Below are 23127 nucleotides of genomic sequence, written 5' to 3' on the forward strand. Positions count from 1 at the left end.
TTCAGTGGCTGGCAATGACTTCTCCTAGCAGACGGCAGGACCCAGACAGTGGCTGTGGAGGAAAATTCTCCATGCAGCAAACAGCCACGTGGTGTCTGCAGATGAACTCAGCAGCCCCCACCGTGCAAGCTCAAGCTAAGCCCTGGACACATACTACTGGGAATAAAATGTGTGGCCTTTGGCTCTAAAAGTGCTCAGACCACTCTGCAGTGAGCAAAAGGAGGGCAGGGGATTTGCTTGGATGGCAGAGCATCCCAGCGCCTGAATCTGTGAAACACAAGCCAAAGGGGACTGCAGACCCCTCCTGGAGGCACTTCACATGATGTAGACCCAGCACCCATCCCTGCCACCACCCTCCTGCCCTCTCAACCCTTACCCCCCTGTTTCATTTCCCGCTGGACACTGGCAAGGTTGTTAAAATATTTAATGTCCACATATGCAAGCGTACTCCTAATTTCAGGAGACACGCTTCTCTTTCATCACGTAGTCGGAGCACCTCACTTACAACGCAGACTACATGGATGACTATGCTAGAGCATCTTTGTCCCAAGGATCAAAGCAGCAACAGGGACCAAGCCAGATTTTCTTCCAGATAACACATAATCCAGAGATTCACTGACTACATTTCAAATGCAAAGAGCAAAGCCCATCTTCATTTATACCTCAGCAGTTCCATTTGGTGTAATTTGTATTATAATAGCATAGGAAACAACTGTTGTTACTGTGACAATCTCCCACAAAGGAGAAAAAAATCCCACAGCTATTATTTTTTATTTCCATTATTGGATATGGGGATTTAAGAGAGTATAAACTCATTAATAGATTCATGCATGGCTAGCCAGGCAACAGAGCTACAGAGGACAGAAGGGGACCCAGCAGGTCAGTTAGTTCCTTCTTCTCCCCAAAGGCAGGATCACTGTTTCTAAAACACGCCTCATAGATATGAGTCTAACCCATTCACCTCCTACCATCCAGCTTTTCCCCAAAAGGATCTTAAAGCGCTTTACAATCAGCATTTGTGGGGTCATTGCTGCCATTGCTGGGGTGGAGCCCAGAAACTGCTCGATATGACCAAGCAATGGATAGTGTCTCTAACGGCAAACAGAGAAAACAGCCCAGCACACTATAGTTACTACTATAGTTGCTACTAAATTTGGACTGGGCACAAAGATTAGCAGTTTACAACAACCTCTGCAAGGTTTTTGGTGGCCACAAGTTCTGTAGCCTTTATAGTCCACAAAGTGCAGATAAATGTGAAGCTTTAAATGCAGGGTTTGACTCTAAGAGGGGTAGATTTGTTGGAGGGATGGACTTAACAGTGAAAGGGACACACACAGGATACACACTTTAGTACCAGTGAGCACTGTGTATGTATCCTGCCTTCTGTCTGTACGTCTTGGAAAATGACTACACCTCTGATGCACGCTCATTGCATGTGCACTGAACAACACGGACATGCTCATCATGCACGCACCGCACACAAGAATGCACGTGCCTCGCACTGCACTCGCACTGCACACGCACTGCACACCAGATGTGCATTCCCTGAATGTCCACGGCACACTGGATGCATGCTGACGGCACACACCCGGCACATTGGCTGTGCACCAGCTGCATTCAGCCCGTATTTCAAATGTGCACACACTCCATGCATGCTTCACACTGAATGCACCTTCAACTGCCTCCAGATGCATGTCCACTGCACACACAGTGTCCTGCACCTGCAAACTCATCACACATGTACTGCACACACACCGCATGTGCACTGCACACGCACTGCACTCCTGTTTTGCACACACTGAGCACGGAGTGTGTATCACATACCTTCCTCCTGCTGCATGTGCACTGCACGCACACTATCCTCCAGATGCAGACTCACTGCCAACTGCATGCATGCTCACTACCCATGCCCAGCACAGGCAAAATACATCCCTATTTTTCTCCAAGATTTCCCAGTCAGAAATAAAGGAGCTTAATGAGTACAGGCACAGCATTGTCCTAATGCAAAGTCAGCAGCAGTGTGCTGCAACCAAACCCTTGGAGTAGGTATTAATTAATTTACCAACCCCATGGGTGAACCGTGAGCGCAGGGCAGCAGTGGCACCAGCACTGCTTTCCCATGGTGGCACAGTGCTGATGAGAGGAGCTGGGGGTCTTCAGAAGCAGAGGTGACCCTGAGTCTGTCCAACAGATGGGCTAAACTACTCCAATCCTTCTCTGTCTCCTCCTCCAGGCGTTTGCACTGCACTAGAAACTACATCCACATGCACCTGTTTGTCTCCTTCATGCTGAGAGCTGTGAGCATCTTCGTGAAGGACGCAGTCTTGTACTCTGGGTCAGCTTTGGAGGAGATGGAACGGATCTCAGAGGAAGACTTGAAATCCATCACTGAAGCTCCTCCCGCGGATAAATCACAATTTGTGAGTATCGCCAGACCACTCGGCCCCTCTGCGCTTCACACCTCTGTCCTCTGTTCAACACCTCGCCTCTTTCAGGTGGATTCTCCACCCTACTGAGGGACACCAGTTCCTCCCCTTTCTTCACCCTTCACAGCCTCTCCCCATCCCTTCCCACTCCCTCGCAACCCACCGGCCCAGAAGGACTGCCCAGCCCCAGAGCTAAGGAAGAGCGGTTCCCCATGGTGTTCAAAGATAAAGCCAGGGTTGAGGTTTTGGTTCCCATCTACACCTACTATTTTAAACAGCTCCCCTGATGCCTGCTAAAGCGTATGCCTCTGGAAGCTCCCCTGGCTATCCCAGCACAAGGCACATCAGTGCTTGCGTTCCACAGTGCATACTTTTCCCACCACAACGTGAAGTTGGCTGATTTTCCACCTGGAGCTTCTCTCTGTATGACCCATGCAGGCATCACTGCGCTGTAACGTCTGTGCCATCTGACTGACAGCCCAGCTGTAGCGAAGCTACAGTTCAACGTGTCTTGGGAGGCTCTCAGCTCTGACTCCAGAGCCAGAGCAGAGGCAGCTTGTGAGGAAAAAGGTCAGCATCTCACCTCACTGTAATTTTGCAGCAAACCATAGCTGGTTGCTCCTGTTGTGATTTATCACTCCCATCTCGGAAAAAAGGCATTTTAGAAGGGCCAATGTAGGAATTATGAGCTATCATAAGAAAGGGTAGGGTTCATCTACAAAAAGCAGATGTCTACAAGGGAGACACCTTCATTCAAGCTAGTCACCTCAGGTTCCACCTATGGTCAGCTGAGTCAGTACGGTCAACACAGCCAGTCGAGTCATGAGTATGATACGTCACATCCTAAAATAAAAATTGAAGTGAGGTCAGGTGAACTTGTCTCCAGAAGTACATCGTTCTTTTCGCTGTATGGAAAGCTCAGATGGAGACATCTGCGTTGTCCATGTGCTTGAGGGAGGTGAAGCCCATCCGCAGGTTTCAAAGTTGTCCCCACTCACTGAAGCTGTCTGCTCTCCTTGTCATTGGTCTCATCACAGATTTCCCATGGTGGATCCCAGGTGTGATAGCTCATCATCCATAAATTGTTGGAAGCTGCAGAGACAGACGAGGTAGATTTTAGTCCGGATCAAGTGCACACAAAAAATCTGAGCTAGCTCAAACATCCTAGTGGAGAGGCTCTCACAATGTGGCAACAAACTTTCTGCCTGTGTATTCGTTCAGCTTCTCAAGTCTTTCACAGCTTGTGCTGCTACCAGGGACCTGGCCACCAACACCCCTGCATAAAATCAGCATATATGAAGTGTCCCACTGTGCATCCAAGTCCCCCCAAATGGAAATATGTTATCGAGTTTCCTTCCCATTTCAGAGATCCATTTCATTAATTTGGTGAGTCTCTGGCTGGAGTATGCAGCACACTTCAAAACACTCCCTTTTTGGAAAGAACACAAAATGTTTTACTGCATTGTTTCTCCTTGGGTTGGACTCATTATAAGGAATAATTGGGATAATATATTGCATTCTTTGAATATTAACAATTTAATGGCATTTCCCATTCTGCCAAATTGAAAGGCAAACAAGCAATGAAGGCGACAATGAATGTGTTTCTTTTGTTTCCAAGTGAAGTGGGAGATTTTCAACTATTGCCTGATGCTCCCTGTGTGTGGGTAGATGGTGATTTTTTGTAAATATAAAAATTATTATTAACCCTGGATGGGGATTTTTAATTGATCTTCCTTCTCTTTTAAATCACTTTGTCTGTAAAAGAAAATGGGTGTAAAGGTGTCCATATGTTATACATATATATGTATATAATATGGGCATATTCATTTTGACTGGCAAAGGATTAGCGTAAAAGCTGGGCCAGAATAAAAAAGTTCTTCTTTTATTTACAAGGTACTTATTATTAACATTTTCTGCAAGCCACTTGTATTCCTCTCAAAGTAAGGAGCAGCATGGAGATGTGCTGCTGCTGTGGGATGTGTTCAGTAGTCAGAAGTTTCCTGTGAAACTGGACTACGCAGAGTCCTAGCATTTCCACATTGACAAGAGATGGCATTATGTGTCCCTTTGTACCAATTAACCCCGGGAGGCATCCTTACTTTGCAGCCTTTCTCTACTAGGGCTGAGAAAAGTTGGAACAAGCTTTGCCCCGCTCTGCCAGAAGGGCAGGGGAGCCTTGAGTCGCAGTCAGGGTTTTCCTCTCAAGAAGGCAAAGGATTGCAGGTCAGTGCGGAGTGAGAGTTCAGCTAACGCACCCATTTAAAATCAGCGTGTCCTGGAAGTCTCTACCAGGTCTCCCACCTTGCAGCTCAGGTCTGTTCAGAAAACACCTTGACATTGTGGGAGAAATCCTCCATCTTCACTTTGCTCTTGCAGAACCAGTTGCCAAAGCCTACAGCAGCCATCTAGGGTGTCTTCACACTTGTTGAGGAAAGACAGGCAGCCCTGGAGGACCCTGTCTTGGACGTCCATGACAGGATGGGGTGACTCACCCTCAGCACGGTGCCTTTTACCTCTCCACGAGCTGAGGAGGGGGTCATACTTCCAAGTGATGTGATTTGCACCAGGTCACCCAGACCGAGGTGGCTTAGCCACAGCCCTTTGTCCTCTAACCTGGACAAGAACCACAGGGGAAAGATGAAACACAGTTGTCCTAGAAAGCATGTAAGCACCTCATCAGTGGGGTTGGGGGAGAGTAGGATCAGGTCAACACCTCTCCACATGCGCCCTGTCCTCCTACACCTCCCAACTCACCTGCTATTGGAGACACGACATCAGGCTGAGGGGAAGCTTTCTTCTCAATTGTTCATCTCTTCTGTTCTTGCACTGATTTTTCCCCCTTGTAAAAGCCCTGCAACAGAATTTTCCGATTTATTTTTTTCCTTTCTCCATCTTGTTTTCCAGCCCATCTTGGTAAATTATGGCTTTATGTAGAACAAGAACCTCACACCATGTTCCTCACATAACCCTGTCTTCCTGTGGTCATTGCAGGTGGGCTGTAAAGTAGCGGTTACCTTCTTCCTCTACTTCCTGGCAACCAATTACTACTGGATTCTGGTGGAAGGGCTCTATCTCCACAGCCTCATCTTCATGGCATTTTTCTCAGAGAAGAAGTATCTTTGGGGATTCACATTATTTGGCTGGGGTAAGTCATGGCTGCTCCTTACAGCTGACCTGTAAGAAGCCTGTTGGAGGATATTCTTGGAAGCAGATAGTGCATATACATAAATATAGGGGAGGGGACAGAGGCAGGGCGAGCATCAGAGACACAGTGACTCTTGCAAGGACAGGTTAACTCTCTTGTGAAGCCTTTATCATTTCTAAACTGTGGTATTTACACTGTGGCACTTCCAGGATCTCTGGAAGGATCAGCCCAGGCTTGGAGGGACAACACATCTTGCCATCCTCCCAGGGCAGCAGATGTGTGCATGTGACAGCTGATTTTAGTGCAGTCTCTGCGTTATTCCCATCACTGCCAAGTATCTCCTGCTGAGAAACAGGCGTTGGGCTGGAGGGGTGGAAAGTTGCGTGAGGCTGTGAGCATCTGCTCCCAACGGCAGACCTAAGCTCTGATTTCCTACCTCAGATCTCCGTTGCTTTAAAAAGCTCCTGAAGTTTCATGAGTGTTGGAGCACCAGTAGAAACCTGCAGTTTGTGGGGATGCCTTTTTTTTTTCCTTTTCTTTAACTTGGGCATCTTTTCCTGGAGTAAGGAGAAAGGGGTGGGATGTGGGTGCAGGGAGGGCGCTCATTAGTGGAAAGCGTTGTGGGCACACACATTTCAGACAAGAATGTGCTTTCTGTTCCCTTCTGGCATCAGCTTTGGCTTGCAAGGAGTTATGAGGTGCTGGCAGGCCGAGGACAATAAAACAACTGCCCACGGTTGTCTGAACTGTGTGGACTGTAAGGGAGAACAGGAAACGTATTAGATGATCCTCGAGGACGTAACTAAGAATAATGGGGTGTAGGTCTACAAAGGAGCTTACAGCAGGAAAAACCTGTTCAGAGGTGTATATGGTTACCAGTTTCCAGGTCCAAAATGCACCTGGCCACATCCTGACTGCATTTTAGGACAAGATTAATGTGTGTACCACACCATCCCCATTCCAGCACATGATTTCTTCTGGAAAAAAACTGCTGTCTCTAACCATGGAGCTCTGAGCAAGCCAGATAGTGCAGAACCGATTGTAGGTTTTTGCTTTGTGAGAGTAAGCAAGGGATTCAGTAACGCAGCCCGCAGGACTCTCGCCAGCCTTCCTCCTTCCCAAGTGTGATACAGGGCAGAAGGGAACCAGAAGCTCCTTGCTAACCTCATGTTCAGCTGGTGCGTAGGTCAGAAACTGCTGGTCCTGCCATGATAAAGGCAGGAGGTATAACTATGAGTCCCAAAGCGGGCATTCATCTCTCAGGTAAAGTCTAGTCCCAGCCAGCTGGTAGATTTGGGGGAAAATAAATAAATAAAGATATTTTGGGGGGACAGGGTATTTCTTACCTCAGCTGCTGTGAGACAGAGAGGACTTTAGGTGTCACGTCTTTTTTAAAACAAATGAACAAAAACCAAAACCAACCAACCAAATAAAAACCCTAAACCCCCACCCTCTTCCAAATCTTCAAGCTACGTAAAATTTGCTTCTCAGAAAATGGCACTAAACTGTACAGAGCAGACTTAAAGAAGCAATTCCCCAAAGCAAATTCTGGAAGAGAAGGAAGCAGTTGAAAAATAATGCCATATGTTTAACAAGAAAAAACAACTTGATGCTGCTCGTAATGCAGCCAAAGGAAAACAGTCTGACAGGCATGGGTTCCTCTCATTAATTCTTCCAACCACTGCCAGAGTATAATCATTTTATCAGAGCAACCACAAAGCTGAAGTCACACCTGTCACAACACCAACCATCCATGTGCTTCCAAAAGTTTGAGGCTGCTCAATTTAAATTCCTCTGGAATGAGAACATAGGATCCCTCCAGTTGCATTTGTTTTTGCTTTGTTTTGATTAGCATGATAATGTACACACACACCCGCACAGACGTATTGTTTTGATAGCTTTTGGGCACTGGAAGGGCAACCCAATCCAAGACCCACTGGAGTCAGTGGAAAAACTCCAGTTCCCTGCAGTGGGCACTGGATCCTGCCCATACCACAACGATGAATGACAGGGAATCAGCGATAAATAATTATGACATGCCACATAGATACAGAAAAGACAAGTTTGCCCCAAAAGCTGGGATTTTTTTTTTTTCTTGCTTGTGTAACAATAAACAGCGATGCATTTATCCTGCTTGGAAATTTCCAAGGTGGGGGCGGGTAGCAAAAATCACCTTACAACATCTTATTTCCAGACTACTGAGGAAACCAGAACGTATAGTTACTCTTTGATGTCAGACCCAAAGATTTCTGTCAAGTCTTTTCAATCCACATCCTCACTGGCACAAGGGAGCACAGCTCCGTGAAAGTCCGCAGCGCCCTTCTTGCAAGGGAGACACTGATGACAGAAAGGAACTTGTTCCTTGCCAGCACCCAACAAAAATAAATAAATAACGATATTATGGGCAACAATAAATTCCCCAGCAGACTTCAAGTTCCCTGCAGCTGTTTTATGAAGGAAGTCTAAGAAGCATGACCAATAGCTAGAAAACCCAAGCTGATTCCACTGGCATTTTTCCTTCACACCATGTTAATTCGCCCCCCGCCAGCTGGACTGCACTGGCTTTCAGCTACGGTGCAAATGAGGATTGCAGGGAGACCTGGAAAAGACAAATAGATCGATGTGTTACTGTTAGAGGTGCTCAGATCCAAATGCTCGTGTTGGTGAGCCCTGCGTGTTTATCTAAGCAGAAATCATCCTTGCCTGAAAGTATTCGTACCTAACAGGGCAAGAGGCATAAGAGGGTATTATTAGCCCTATTTAATATGAGGAAACTGTGACACAGAAGGACTGAAAAAACGCACTCATTGTTCCTCAGAGAGGTTTTCAAATAGCAGGGAACTGAGACCAGATTTCTCCAGACCTACATAAGGTCTTTATTCATAAGCTTTCTTCTCCTAGCAGTTGCTTTGTAACCGCCTCTCTTACTCACAGCTTTGACACATGTATGAGGGCCATTTTTCCAACTGCTAGGAGACACGTACACAGAAAAGCAACAGAGGAGAGCAAGGGGGTTGGGGTGGCCACCAGACTTTGCCCAGCTTGAGGTTTGCACCTTTTCCAGCTGATGGGGAGATACCTGACTTTATAGCACCTGCATTGTACACACTGTGTGTATTGACTGGAAATGCACAGCGCATACAATGTGGATTCTGTAGAAGTCACTCACGGCATCACCACCCGGTGGGGTTCATCCTGCGTCACGCCGGTCGTGCACGTGGGGTATATACGTGCAAGGGGGAGGACACGCATGCATCCATCCATGCCTGCATCTGTCTGTGCTCACAGCCATCCAGGAGATCACAGGCTTTTTGGAGACTCACTTTCCTTTCCTTGGTGGGTTGGCCAGATGCCAGAAAGACATGGACCTGCTCGAGCAGGTTCAGAGGAGGACCATGAAGATGATCAGGGGCTGGAGCACCTCCCCTATGAGGACAGGCTGAGAGAGTTGGGGTTGTTTAGCCTAGAGAAGAGAAGGCTCCAGGGAGACCTTATAGCAGCCTTCCAGTACTTAAAGGGGACCTACAGGAAAGATGAGGAGGGAGTGTAGTGATAGGACAAGGAGTAATGGTATTAAACTGAAAGAGAGTAGATTTAGATTAGATATTAGGAAGAAATTTTTTACTGTGAGGGTGGTGAGACACTGGAACAGGTTGCCCAGAGAAGCTGTGGATGCCTCCTCCCTGAAAGGGTTCAGGCTGGATGGGGCTTTGAGCAACCTGATCTAGTGGAAGGTGTCCCTGCCCATGGAAGAGGGCTGGAACTAGATGATCTTCAAGGTCCTTTCCAACCCAAACCGTTCTATGATTCTGTGGTGCAGCTAATCATGTGTGACTTTCCTGCTCACAGAGCTGCATCCTCTTGGGTATCTTGCTGTTGGTGGATATCTTTAGATGTCTGACTTCGAGGACATCAGTCCTGATTTTCTGGTTAGTGGCTCTCCCATCAATGGGCGCTGTGAGTGCTCAGCAGGAAGGATTGTCAGTCTTGGGGCATCACAGACCAGGACTTTCAAGTGGAGACACCAAAAAGTCACCCTCTGAAAGTAAAAGAGATGCTGGAGGCAAAGCTAAGCCTTCTGACTCTCCAAGTTGAAAGACTAGCTTACCAGAGTGGGAGGAAAAAATTGAACTCTGGAAATTACCTGATGGCCTGAGCACTCCATGTTACATTGATGTAGAGAGAATCTAAAAATGGGGCAGAGGAAAGGGATGGGGAAGATTTATACCACTTTTTGAAAATTCAAGAACATTTATGATTTTTCACAATGCAAAAAAAAAAAAAAAAATTATTTAAGAGATGCAGAAAGACAAATGTAGCAATAAAACTGGTGCCAGGAATTTGCTTTGTGTGTTTTGCAGAAAATGTCAAAGATCCTTTTCCTAAGCTTGCCTGAACGGAGTGAGGCAGCAGTGCACAGGGCACAATAAATCCACACACAGGGATTTTTTAGGTATAACTATTTTCTCCTGTATATTTTATTGTTGCTAGAAACCTTGATCCTAGCACAGGATTAGTATGATGGGAACAGTGTCTCTTCTGGGGTGCAGGACAGGCTAGAGAGGGACAAGTACGTGTCAAGTGCATCTAAACCTCTGAAACAATCTGTCAGAGCTTCACATTAGGGGGTGAACATCCACTGTCTCGCAGGCAGGTAGCAGGCATGTCAGCCTCTCACCATGGCAAGATGCTCAGTTGATATAAACTGGAATATCACCAATGATATCAACAAAGGTATATACATTTAAGCCTTTGATAGCTCAGCCAGTAGTTCGGAGAACACACATATTTTTCATAGACAGGTGACTAACAGTGAGGAGGAAATAGACGGTGCTTGTTACAATAAATCAACACCTTCCCCAAGCTCATAGCTTCAACACGTTCACAGGTTCCCAGTGCAATAGGTTAAGTATTTTCTTTCCAATGCCAGCCATCGCAGGGGATTGTAAAGCAGGGTGCATTACTTATAAATGTATCTTTGTAGGCAGTGCTGCTACGCTGGTCCTGAGTGAGGCTCTGTGTTTAATTATTTATGCTTTCTTATATTACCATGGCATTTAAAGGTTCCAACCAAGATAACGGCCCCGTTGTCCGTGTGTATATGAGACAGGCGTCCCTGCTCCACACCCCAGCTCAGGAAAGCGTCCGTGGTCAGGAAAGCCTTTAAGCACTCTAATGAGACTTAAGTGCATGCTGAAAGTTAAGCGTGTGCTTATGCATGCCGAGCCCCAATAAGCTTAGACTGTGAACAGCATATTTACAGTCATTGGTGATAAATGTCACCTTTATTTATTTTTTAATTTTTTTTTTCACCTGAAAGGGGTTATTCTTCTTGAATTTGTGGAAGCTACTGTGGATTTGATCCTGCCTTTTAAGGGAAGCCAGTAGGGGACTCAGTTGTACAAATAAAGCAGAACTGGACCCTAAAAAAATAAATAGAAGATTGCATTTGGATATTGATGATTCTTTTACTTTTCACAGGGAAAAGATGATGCCCAGTGTAACTGTGCTGAAATGAGGATGGTTCATTTGGGAGTGAACCTTTGGCTAAAGCATTTTGCAAGCGTTACTCTAAATTCTAGCATTTATCTGCTTCATGCAGCAAGTCTTTCACACTTAAAGAGCTTTTAATCCGTCCAGCCCTGTGCTTGGAGATATGGACTGAGCCTGACTCCAGATCCACCTTTCCTTGACGACAGGGGAAGGGAAAAAATATCTTGGGAAAGGTGTGCTGCAGGAAACCCTTCTCTGCTTCAAACCAAATCTGTTGGCTAGAGCAGGTATCAGTCACCCAGGTTCAAGCACTACAGGCTATGTCTCTCTAAAGTAGTGCTAGAGGACAGGCACGGCAACTTGACGATTTGTCCTAGGTCATCTCCCAAGCACGAACCAGGAGGTAGTTTAAGCCTGGACCACTCCTGGCCAGCAACTCGGGAAAGCAAGCTGCTCCGTTTTGGAAGCCAGGGAAGTTTAGTATGTTGGACATGTCCACACCATGACATTTGTCTTACAGAAAATGCTCCCTTCCGCTCTCTGGTTTACCATTTGGACTGCAGAAGAGATATGAGACCAAGATCAGGCTTTCCTAGTCTAAATTATGCTTGAATATTTAAAACCTGCTTCTTCCACCTTCCTTTAGCCCACTCCACCTGAGCTTATGGTCACAGAGCCCTCTGGTCCCCCTCCTCACCCCGTTTGACCTGTGTTTTTTTGCAGGACTCCCTGCTGTATTTGTTACAGCGTGGGCCAGCGTGAGAGCCACTCTAGCTGACACAGAGTAAGTCTCATTGGATTTTCTTTTCTCCTTTTTACATGTGATGTTTTTGTGGGGCTTTTGGCAATGGTGACTTCATGGGTGAATTGAAAGGAAAAAAGGAACCACGCAAACCCAGAAGTGATTTCTGCTATGAAGTTAGCAGACTTTTGGGGGAGTGTGTGGCAGGGAAGGATAAGGTGGGTGCAACTTTCCAGCTTTCCTTTCATTTTACAGAATTTGATCAATGTGAACACCTGCAGCTGCTGTCCCTGGGGCTAAAGGGCGCTGCTCAGAGCCAGGCAGGGACAGGACAGGGATCTTTAAAATCCTGAATGCGTAGGAATAAAGTTGGGAGATAGCAGGTTCAGCACAGTCAGAGGAGGCTGATGAGGTGGTGAAGCTGTAACCCGTCACTGCAGGAGGTGTGGATGCCAGCACGTCCTTAGGTTTAAAAAACATTTGTACAAATTCATGGAAGATAAATTCCTCCAGAAGTATTAAATACTCAGTAAAGTTCTGGCTCAGGAAGCTGTCCTGAACTGCAGATTGTTGGAAGAATATTCTAGAAAAATATCACTACCTGCTTGCCTGTTCCACGTTAAATATCAGCTTCTGGCTGCTATCAGAAACAAGGTACTGGATCAGTTGTTTCCTTGGTCCTCCTCATGCACCCTCATGGCCTCATATTTTTACAGTATGCTGAATGAAGGATCCACAGCATCCAATCTTCAAACCCCAAAACAATCACATTTTCCCCAATAATGCACAGGCTTGACCAAAGAACAGGTTTCATCCGCCCACGATCTGCCAGCAAAAGTGTGGGGGTCCCCAGGCAACTTTTCAAATGGTTTTGCCTGGGAGGAGACTGCTTTCCAAACGGGATTTCAGCTCCAGGCTTGGAAGGAGGGAGTAGCACAGCTTCTGGAGTGTGACGCATCTGCATTGGCACAGACTCATCCTCGTAGAGCCTTTCAGTCAGCACCGGTGGTTTCTCTGCCCCTGCCTCTCGCTTTCCTTGAATAGCTGCCTGGGCAGCATTTGGCCTGTGAAATGAAAACTGCAGCTGCCATACGGGGGCTGTCTGGCTCAGATAAAGAAAAGCCTGTGGCACTCCTCTCTCTGTGGTTGGAGAGAATTCAAACAGAGTAATTAACACTGAGTGACCTTATTCAATGGCTGCTGGAAACGCCTGGGAGGAAATAGTGTTCAGCCCCTTCTTGGCAGATGGAGGACCATAGCCCAACATCCACGCCACCAACAGTTTGCCCTTCCAGTCCTCACTTGGATAAGGGCTGAAGATGAAAAGGCGATAAAGACTTTTGCGGGGCATGGGTGGGTCTCGCTGCAAGAGCAGGGCTGAAGGAAGCACAGGAACTGAATGTAGAACCACAATATTGTCCCCATAACCGTGTCTTCAAATAGGACCTGTCCCCATGCAAAGTTGTGCAGGTTTATTCCAAGGGGTAATATCAGGCCATTTCAGCCTCTCTTGTTTTCATGAAAGCTGGATTACTCTTAGTGTATTTTTTTCTGGTAAGGAGGTGAAGAAGAAGTGGAAAAGGGTGGGTTCCTGCCCAGAAGGGACAACTCTTGATGATTGTGGAAAGAGCTGTTCCACCATCTGGAGAGCATAACTTTAAATGCATTTAGTAGTGGTTTCAGTTTTGAATAGTATAACAGCAGGAGAAGGGCTTTTTTGAAGCCATGCTGACTGAAGGCAGGGTTTGAGCTAGATCCTTCCACCGCACCAGGCTTTGGAGGAACCCATCCTTCCAGGGTGGATTTATCCAACAAGACACTTGAGTCTGTTGTTCTTTCTAACCAGTGATTTCCTGATGGGATGTCAATCTCTCCTCAGGTGTTGGGACTTGAGTGCTGGCAATTTAAAATGGATTATTCAGGTGCCCATCCTGGCAGCTATCGTGGTGAGTACTGGCTGATTGCAAGGGGTGGGAGGCAGTGCCTTTCGTTGATGCAGGCTCAGTGGGAAGAGTTGAGCCAGGCTGCCCTACTGTAATCACCCTGTTAACACAGCTCCTGCCTTAATAGTGTGGAGTCTCTATATATCCAGTTTAAGGGCCTTATATTTGACCTGTCTGTAAGTTTGATAGCTGCATACGGCAGGGAGGCTTATGAGCAACATCAAGTTTTGCTTAGGAGAGAAAAATGACACAGGGGTAAGATGCTAAAATCATTAATGAAACAAACATTCAACCCAATATTCCCAACCCACGTGATACCGGAAGCCTTCAGGGGTCATAACATTCTCATCAGGCATCTCCAGTGGGAAGAGCTGGAATTTGAGTTCCTTAAGTGGACCAAACCTTTTCCCCAGGTGTGCTTCAGTGTCATCAGATTGTTTCAGACTCATCTTTCTAACTGATAAAAGCTTGAGATACCTCAAAGGTGGGGACAAAAGTTAAACCATCCCAGCTATGATCAGACATGATGTTAATCACTGATGGAGGATTACTTCAGCCCCCACCCAGGAGCCAGAGGGGACATAAAGTATATAAGTAACATTATCCAGACACAAGACTGAGCTCTCAAACACTGGAGAAGTCATTATAAGATGTGATTGTCTGCACAAGGGGAATTTGGTGGGTAGTTACATGTTTGCTTGAGCAGGGTCCTAACTAGCTAGAGAACCTGCTTTCACAGTTTTCATGAATTACCCTCTTTCCTCCTTCTGTCTTTATGGTTCTCCATTACTCCATCTTCTGATGGTTAGATGAGTGCGTGCAAAAGAGCTTGTCCACTCCCGCACATCCTAGTCCCCCTTTACATTCATCCACGAGTAGCTGAGTGGAGTTAGTAAGAATCTATAGTCTTCAGAGGGTTTTGCATCAAGCTCTATATACTTCCTTCTGACTCACAAATCAGGAGGCCTTGGAAGATGATTAGTGTGGGTGAGAAGAAAATCAGGCCATCTGCATAGAAACAGCAGGAAAGTTTCTGAGGTGAATATGCTCGTCTGTGCAATTAGGTGAGCTGCTTTGGACCTGGGGGGCTTTTTTCTTCATCAGAATTTCCCTTTGGTGGAAATTCTCCACCTGGCTCTAGCGATTAGTTCTGCACCTTGGAAGAAACGAATCACCAAGCCCACATCGTGGTCATTGGAAACAAAATAGTAGGATGGAGAAGAAAGTTCAGATAGTTCAACTAGGTGAATGCCAGCAACCCCATTGCATTTAATTTAAAGCCCAATTAACAGAGGAGAAAGAGCTCAATTGAGGCTTGTCCTTGTAAAAATAATGTTTCTCCATGAGGCTCTGCTGTGCTTGTACCCTGGGTATTTGCAAATGCAGCTATTTATCATGCAAAAATATTCTGTGGGTTGTTTCTGTTTAATTTCTGTGGGTTCATATTGTTCACTTGGCTGCCTTTTCAGTTCCCACACTGGCTGGTCATATGTTGCTGGACTAAGTTATGCATTTTCTGGATGTATTTGCAGAGAATTTGGAGGCTGAGGGGCTTAAAATCCCTCCACTCTGCTGCTAGCTTTGATGTTATTCAGTTGTCTGGATTTCTTTTAAAACTTAGCACATGTTTCAGGAAGTCACAGGAGTTTCCCTCCTGACTGTGATAAGGTTGGACATCTTCCATTTAGCCTACAAATGCAGAACAAGATCCCACTTTTGAGCCTTTGAAGCTAGAAAAACTCATATGAGAAACAAAGCCTGTCTTTTTTTTCCCTTTCAGATTGGTTTCCAATGAACATGAGTTATATGCCCCCAGGCTGTGTGCTTCTCTGCCTCTCGGTCTATCCATCCCTCCCTTACAACTTTTGTGCCAGTCAGTAAATCCCAACCAAATGTAACTGAGAGAATGGGATTGCATGGATGTTAAATTCCCACAGACCTCATGAAAACAGTCAAATAGATACGGGAGAGAAATTCTAATGCCCCTTCAAGGGAAAGGGTGTAGTACAGTCTTACCCCCTGTTTAACACAGAGGAGAGCTGTTCAAAATGAACTTGCACCTCATTAAAGGAGAAGGAATCCAACCACAGAAGACAAAGCCATAGCAAACCAGGCCGTGTTCGTTCAGCAGCTCAGGGAACTACTTGTTTTAACAGTGAGGATAATTAACCGTTGGAATGACTTACCAATGGTTGTGGTAGGATCTCCGTCATGGAAACACTGAAACCCAGATCTGCTATAGCTCAAAAAAAATGAATACAAGGAGGTCTTATGGACTGCGTTTTGCAGGAGATCAAACTAGAGGTTCATAGTGGTCCCTTCTGGCGTAAAACTATGAGCCTGTGTGTGGCATGGTAATTTGTTCCCTTGAAATGCTGCTCTACTAGCATCTGAGAAGTCAAATGACTGCTACAAGCCTCCAGAGAAACTCATAAGCATCAGCTTTAGCCCAGTAACAAGGATCTGCCCATTGCAGATGGTTACACAATGGGTCTGCTTGTGGCCTTGCCGTAGTCCCAAGAAGGGGTTTGTCTGGGGCAGCAGCAGGTGAAATCCCAGCCCCAGTGAAACCAATCTCTGAAGAGCTCCAAAAAGCTGAGAATCCCTCAAACATCTCCCCATTTTTCATCTCTGTTAAGTGGCAGCGTAGGCATGAGATGTTGCCATTACCTTTTGCTGCATGGGTCACCATGAGCACGTTCCCGTAGGACTAGACCAGCTCGGTTGAGCAGCTGGCCACAAAATGGGTTCATAGATGGGGCTCCCTGCATAGGAAGTAGATATTACTTCTTTATTGTCCTTATCTGGTCCATACTAAACACTCCTCCAGAGGGAGAGTTAGTGGTAGACATACAACAGAAGTTTTACAGTTATATTACCCTTCTACATTCTTAATCTGTCATCTCTAGTTAGGTCTACTCTGTGTCTTCATCATGGTGCAGTTTGCTTGCTCTTCTTTCCTTTTGCACATGGAAATATGGAAAGGCATCCTACTAATGCTTCTCTTAGACTGAGGAGGTCTTAATCTCGAGTGTGTTGCAAGAGACAAATATAACCTAATTTCACTCTGCTGCCTAGACCTCAAACTAAATTTGAGAGGTTTATGAGGCCATGAAAATGATCCATATCACTGTATGATGTTTTAAAAAAAGATGATGTGAAAAATAGTGAGAGTTGTTTGTAGTCCATACCTCAAAATGCCTGGTAAGCTCTGCCTTATATATTGATATCATGCCCAGTTATCAGGTGTCTGCTGGGCTGACTAGCTCAGATGTAGGTGTTTCCGTGTGAGATGCCCACACTTTGTCAGAGAAAGCCATTCCCTTCTCTCAACCATTCACGTTGAATACAGCTGACCAGATCCCACCAAACACTGGGTCTTTCCTGGGGAGCTCATCCCTTCTACAGGACAAGCTCTCCCAGGAGGCGCTTCAGCATGCTTCAGCATGATCAGGTCACTGCCACAGCCCCTTGACTCATCTTGGCAAAAGCATTGACTAAACAACACTATCATTATCTGGATCTTTTTTAACAGTTATCCTTTCTTTGTTGTTTTTTTTCCCCACCTATTCCAGGTAAATTTTATTCTTTTTATCAATATTATCAGAGTCCTAGCAACCAAGCTACGAGAGACGAATGCAGGGAGGTGTGACTCAAGACAACAGTACAGGTGAGTCACATACCCTCTCCACTTTTTGAGAGATGTCAGAGTCCTTGTTTCACCCCCTTGACTACAGAGGGAGACGAGGGTGACTAGTTCATGGTAGCTACACTGTAGACACCTAAAATAAGGTGAGAAGGGTGCTGTCTTCCAAGTCTGGTAATGCAAAATGAATCAACGGCAGTTTAAACATCTCCTAAACCTCTCAAATCCAACCTGAGGGACCTGCCTCGTAGGTTAAAGAGAGGAATTCAGTCTCTTCAGCCAGTTTGGAAGTGACTGTGCTGGCCTTGAACCAAGAGCACAAAAATAAAAGCATTGCTTATGCTGTTGAAGCCCCTAAAAGTTGTAACAATTTATTTATTTCTATTTATTTCTCTCTTGTGCTTTCTAAAACTTGGTCTATTTGTTAAATCTGCCCTTCAATGGGTGTTTCAGCGCTTTTTCTGAAATGAGGAAAGATTCCTGAGTCTTTGCTGGAAATCTGACGATTCCTTGTTTATTTTGTTTTTCTTTGTTCCGCCAGCTCTTCTCTCTCGATAATTTAGTGTATTTGTAGCATGGTCAAAACTGGACAGAAAAAGCAGATTGCTGAGACACCTTGGCTGCCTGAGAGCTCCCGAGGCTTCTCATAATCTCCTGAGCTGGACTGACCAGTGTGACACATGCAGAGGGGGGAGAGCAGAATGATTTGGGCTGCAAACCATGAGCTCATTGCTGCCATCTCACTCTCCAAACACAAGACATTTCATTTGAAGCAGGAATGAGATTTGGCAGGAAAACACCTCTCCATTTTCCTTTGCTGCCCTGTCAGGGCTCTGATTTATCTATTTGTTTATTTCTCCCTGGCTGAAGCTTGCTATTAATTATGGTTTGGATGGGGCCTTCTCCTTTTAATGTGTTAAATTCCCTCAGTGGTTTCCAGTTGCTGGACAGAGGAGGTACCAGGTCTTTCTGGTAGTGATGTCTGCCCTTCTCAATAATTGCCTGAACTTGGTGACTTGCTTTAACGCTTGGCAGAAGGTTTAATCCCTCAATTAGCATCACTTCCAGGCAAGGCTGGTTCCCTCAGGAGCAAACCCAGCCAAGTACTCGGGGTTGTATTGTACCTCCCCCCAGTCCCCAACATAGGTCCTAGGCTGAGATGGAGCCGCTTCTTAAAAAGGGGCTTTCCAAGTGATACTGCAGTCCAAAGCACCTCCTAAGAGTGTTCACCTCCTGCTTACCCCGTAGTGCACCGTCCTCTCCCCCTTGGTATCTAGAGTAATTCTGCTCCTAGATGCACTTCCCTCTCCACCAGCCCTGCTCATTGCATAGGAGGCACTAACCCAGGGTGGACCTTCATGTCCTGCCTCAACAGGGAGACAGAACCACAGAATTACAGAATGGTTGAGGTTGGAAGGGACCTCTGGAGGTCATCTAGTCCAACCCTACCTGCTCAAGCAGTGTCGGCTACTGTAAGTTGTATAGGACTGTGTCCAGTCATTGTCATCTGAAGCAGAACCATGCTTTAGGAACAAGAGGGTTTAGTGCCAGTTAGAAGCTGGGGGCTGGAAGCAGCAGTGCACATTTCTTTCCAGGCACCCTTCCACCCTCTCCCCATGATCCTGACCCAAAGCTTGGGATAGTCTGAGGCTGAAAAAGATGTCTTAGTGTCTTCGTCTCCAGTACCTACAGCAGCATCACATGGGGACATGCATGTGGAGAGGGTTAGACTAGCACATCAAGACATGCTGGAGGACGGACTGGGTTGTGTCACATGCCATAAAAGAAGCAACAGTTTGAAACTGCAGGTGGACACAGTGCCTGTGTAAATGTAAGATATCCAAGCCTAACCAAGGGAACATGGGAGCAAGAACAAAATTACGCACAACTTGTGCCCAAGGTATGAGGTGGACAAGCTTGGCTGGGAGGTTGACTCCATCCACTAACTTCCTCTGTGTCTTTCTTTTTCCTTATTGCTACAGGAAGCTGCTGAAATCTACCCTCGTCCTTATGCCTCTGTTTGGCGTTCACTATATTGTTTTCATGGCTATGCCATACACAGAAGTGTCAGGGATTCTTTGGCAAGTTCAAATGCACTATGAAATGCTGTTCAACTCTTTCCAGGTATTGTAACTGTTAAACTATGGGGGCAAATGATGAGAATTTCAGTGGGGAGAGGAGGGAAATAAGAATGCAAGGTTGACTTTGGAAGCAGGGCTGTTTTTACAATACACCAGATTTCATTCACAAGGTGATTTGAGAGTATTTTAGCATCAAGTATGTTCTATATTTGCAAAACACAACATATAAAGACTCAGTGTGTCCAACAACAAAAATGTTCCTGTTGAAAGATAACTTGCCCCACAAAATAAATCCCTTTACGTCCAGATTAGACATAAGCTGGTAGAGATCCACGGAGACGTGTTGTTCATTGTTTCACATTAGCTTCCAATTTGCTTGTCCCAAGTTGTCTTTCAGTCCTGTGAAAGGATTCCTCAGTTCTAGGTTTGGGCAAAAGGCAGGTTCAGTTACAGGACTGGTCCTATATAAGACACAGCAGCAAGAATACGCAACTCTCTACAAGCAGAGCACTGTTTGATAGTCACTGCACACCCTTCCCTGAGAGATTAACTTTTGGCTTGCATGTTACTACCTGTCGTTATGGTTGTCCAACATGGATGATGAAAGGTGGACAGTGGGTCTGGCCAGATGATAGTTTAGAGAAATTGTAAGGGAGGTGGGGACCAAGCTTGCATTCATGTGCTTTCACAATGCCTGTTGGGTGCGGGTAGGATAAAATAGTGGGTGACCTCAGCAAGACCTGGGTAAACTACTGGCCAACAAAAAGATGTGGATGGTTTGCTCATATCTGAATTCTTTTGCTGATCCCGCTCAGCCAGTTCTGCTCCACGCATGGGCTGCTCCACTTGCAGCCAGAGCTGGAAAAGTCCCACCAGGGTTATCTTCCACCCTCCTGTCCTGCAGCAGCACCAGCTACATGTAAAACACTGGAAACATTTATCCAATACGTACATAAACACTTCCAGTGAGGGAGACCCCACCGCTTTCCCAGGCACCCATTACCATCTCAGAAACTTTGCAAAAGCTCTGGGGGTGCAAATAGACCTGTTAGCTAAACCATGACCCAGAGGGCTTATGTAGCTACCTACTTTGGCAATAGTCTGCAGGGAAATGGCTGTGTTTATCTGTCTCTCATATGCTACGGAGCAATGCAAGGTTTCTTACGCATATTATACACAGCATATTCTGAGTGTCATTGGTTTCAGAGGAACACAGGGACACTGGGCAGCACCATCAGGAGAGAGATACTCACATGTAGCAAGACTAACATTAATATGTTGTTTCTTCTTCCTTCTAGGGATTTTTTGTTGCCATCATATACTGTTTTTGCAATGGAGAGGTAAGTCACCAGCTTCTTAATTATTTCCCTCCTTTGTTAGGTTAGTCCCACACACAGATGGTAAAGTGGATGCACATCAGCATATCCCCACTTATTCTTGAGACACAACCCTGTTTTGCACTCAGTGAAAGATCTGTCGGTCCATATAGAAAGTTCATACCCTCGGTTTTGGTCATGTAAGATATCCAGGTCAATATGTCACCAATAAATTAGTTACTGGAAGTAGCTAACAGAGAAAAAAAATTTACTTTTTGTTTTCCCAGCATAAATGCTGTTTAGTGCTACTTAATTGCAGATCTGTGACAGGAAGAAAGTGGATTGATGGAGTGGCTGCCTAACCAGCAAGCTCTATTGATTGTCCAGGCTTTTTTGACCTTTTTTTTTTTATTTCCAGAGTGATATGCTTTAATGTCTTTGTTTCCATTAATTCCCTCTATGGCTGCAAACTAAGAAACTAGATGGTCAGTGGATGCACATCAGGAAAGAACAGAGCTATTTTCATGGCCCAGCATAAGGCTGGTTTGGCCTAAGCTTATGGACTTTAAGGGGAAATGCAACTACAGATATGCTGCCTATGTTCTACAGCATAAAACAAAGATGAAATCCATACCATAAGGGGAGTTGATCTCATCCTAACTTTAGCCATCTAAAAGTGGGACACTCAGTCTAAAGTAGCCAGCTAACTCATGAGGAAATTTCTAGAGACGCGGGCACCTCCAAACGTGGTTCATCCCACGTATACTTGATGCTCATGGTACATTGCGATAACTCACTCCTGGGTGTGCTGCTCAGTCTCCCTTAACCCTGGGAGAGAGTTAACCCATATTTTCAGTTAGATATTTTCAGGCATTCAAGCTTCCCAATGTCAAATATTTCATTTGGAAAGGACAGGTTTAATGTGAATTTACTGTTCCTTCCGATTTCACGCTGCAGGGAGTTCCTCACCCATTCTGTCTGTAGATACTACCTCCTTCTGAAGACTCTCTGCCCCTCTCTCCTCCCACTCATGCCTTTTTTTCCCCTCTTGTCTCTCAGGTCCAAGCAGAAATAAAGAAGTCATGGAGCAGGTGGACATTAGCACTTGACTTTAAAAGGAAAGCACGAAGTGGGAGCACAACCTACAGTTATGGACCAATGGTTTCCCACACCAGCATCACAAATGTAGCCACAAGAGGGGCACTTGCCCTCCATCTCAATACGAGACTTATACCAGGGACCCTCAATGGACACCGGAATTTGCCAGGTTATGTAAAAAATGGCTCCATTTCTGAAAACTCCATGCCTTCTTCTGGACCAGAGCAGTACAACAAAGATGAGGAGTACCTGAATGGTTCTGGGCTTTACGATGGAGACAAAGCCACAGTATTTGTTGAAGAAGAAAGAGAGACAGTGATGTAAAGAGAGGAGGAGAAAAAAGAAGCAAAAGGATGAAAAAGGTTCCTGGAGAGCATTTAGTGGGCAAAAGAATATCAGGCCACACATTAGATGCCAAGGGTTTCCATACAGTTTCTCTGTTCTGTGGAACGAGAGGTTAAGTTATATGGGAAAAAAAAGTGAGCCACCAGTGTGGCCAGCTGTTGATCACATACATATACTCAGTGATCTAAGTCTCCCTGGTGTTAACGGAGGCAGGGCTACCCAGACCCGCGGGCCTTGCTACCTGCTGAACAACAGAGATACTGAGAGTTTGCGAGGGAGGGTTGCAAAGCAGCACATGGTCCTTGGACCTCTTGGAAAGTGTGAGCAGCCAAGGAGAACGGGAGTCTCACCCAGTAAAGCAAGAGTCTTGCGGGGAGTGTACAGTACCATCTTCTTGCGAGGGTACAAGCCACCCTGGGCATCAGCGTCTTCAGTTTGGTTTGCTCTTTCCCTGTCAAGTCTGCCTGGTAACACACACAACACTGATCAAGACCTTTCGGGGGTCATAGCTGCCCAGTCTTGCAGACGAGCGCTCAACACGGACAGCTCAGTACAACCGGTCGCGTGTTCTCCCCTTGGGCAATCTCACTCTTTGGCAAAATGCTCCTCTGGGGTGGACAGGGTTAACAGCTCATGGTTGCTGAATGCAGGCAGAAAACTCTATTCTCCTTTCCCTGACCTGAGTCCCAGCAGCAAGCCAGAAACCAGTGCAATTTTAGGATGGAAAATGTGGTTATCAGAATGTGCGACATTTTTGTTCTTCCAGATGCAGCAGTGGAGAGGCGCCCACCATGTGGGTTGAGAAAGGGCGGGGGATCTGCAGATCTTGGGTATGTGTGCCTGTGCATGTGTGTGGCTAAAATCAGTTCAGAGGGTAGCTAACTCAGCACTC

At 45.9% G+C, this 23127-nt stretch overlaps 1 protein-coding gene across 1 annotated transcript in view; it reads left to right on the plus strand.

Annotated features, from left to right (window-relative positions):
* Nucleotides 1-22323, plus strand: part of PTH1R (parathyroid hormone 1 receptor) — a 122098-nt gene extending 99775 nt beyond the window's left edge. Inside the window, exons 6-13 of the mRNA XM_082330221.1 lie at nucleotides 2234-2420; nucleotides 5418-5571; nucleotides 11788-11848; nucleotides 13686-13752; nucleotides 17325-17419; nucleotides 19378-19519; nucleotides 20775-20816; nucleotides 21852-22323. Of these exons, the coding sequence (XP_082186347.1) occupies nucleotides 2234-2420; nucleotides 5418-5571; nucleotides 11788-11848; nucleotides 13686-13752; nucleotides 17325-17419; nucleotides 19378-19519; nucleotides 20775-20816; nucleotides 21852-22214 (1111 nt within the window). The 3' untranslated portion in view covers nucleotides 22215-22323. The remainder of the gene's footprint in view (nucleotides 1-2233; nucleotides 2421-5417; nucleotides 5572-11787; nucleotides 11849-13685; nucleotides 13753-17324; nucleotides 17420-19377; nucleotides 19520-20774; nucleotides 20817-21851) is intronic.
* Nucleotides 22324-23127: the final 804 nt, after the last annotated feature.

Source organism: Platalea leucorodia (assembly GCF_965183815.1).
Source record: "Platalea leucorodia genome assembly, chromosome: 1".
Taxonomy (NCBI): domain Eukaryota; kingdom Metazoa; phylum Chordata; class Aves; order Pelecaniformes; family Threskiornithidae; genus Platalea; species Platalea leucorodia.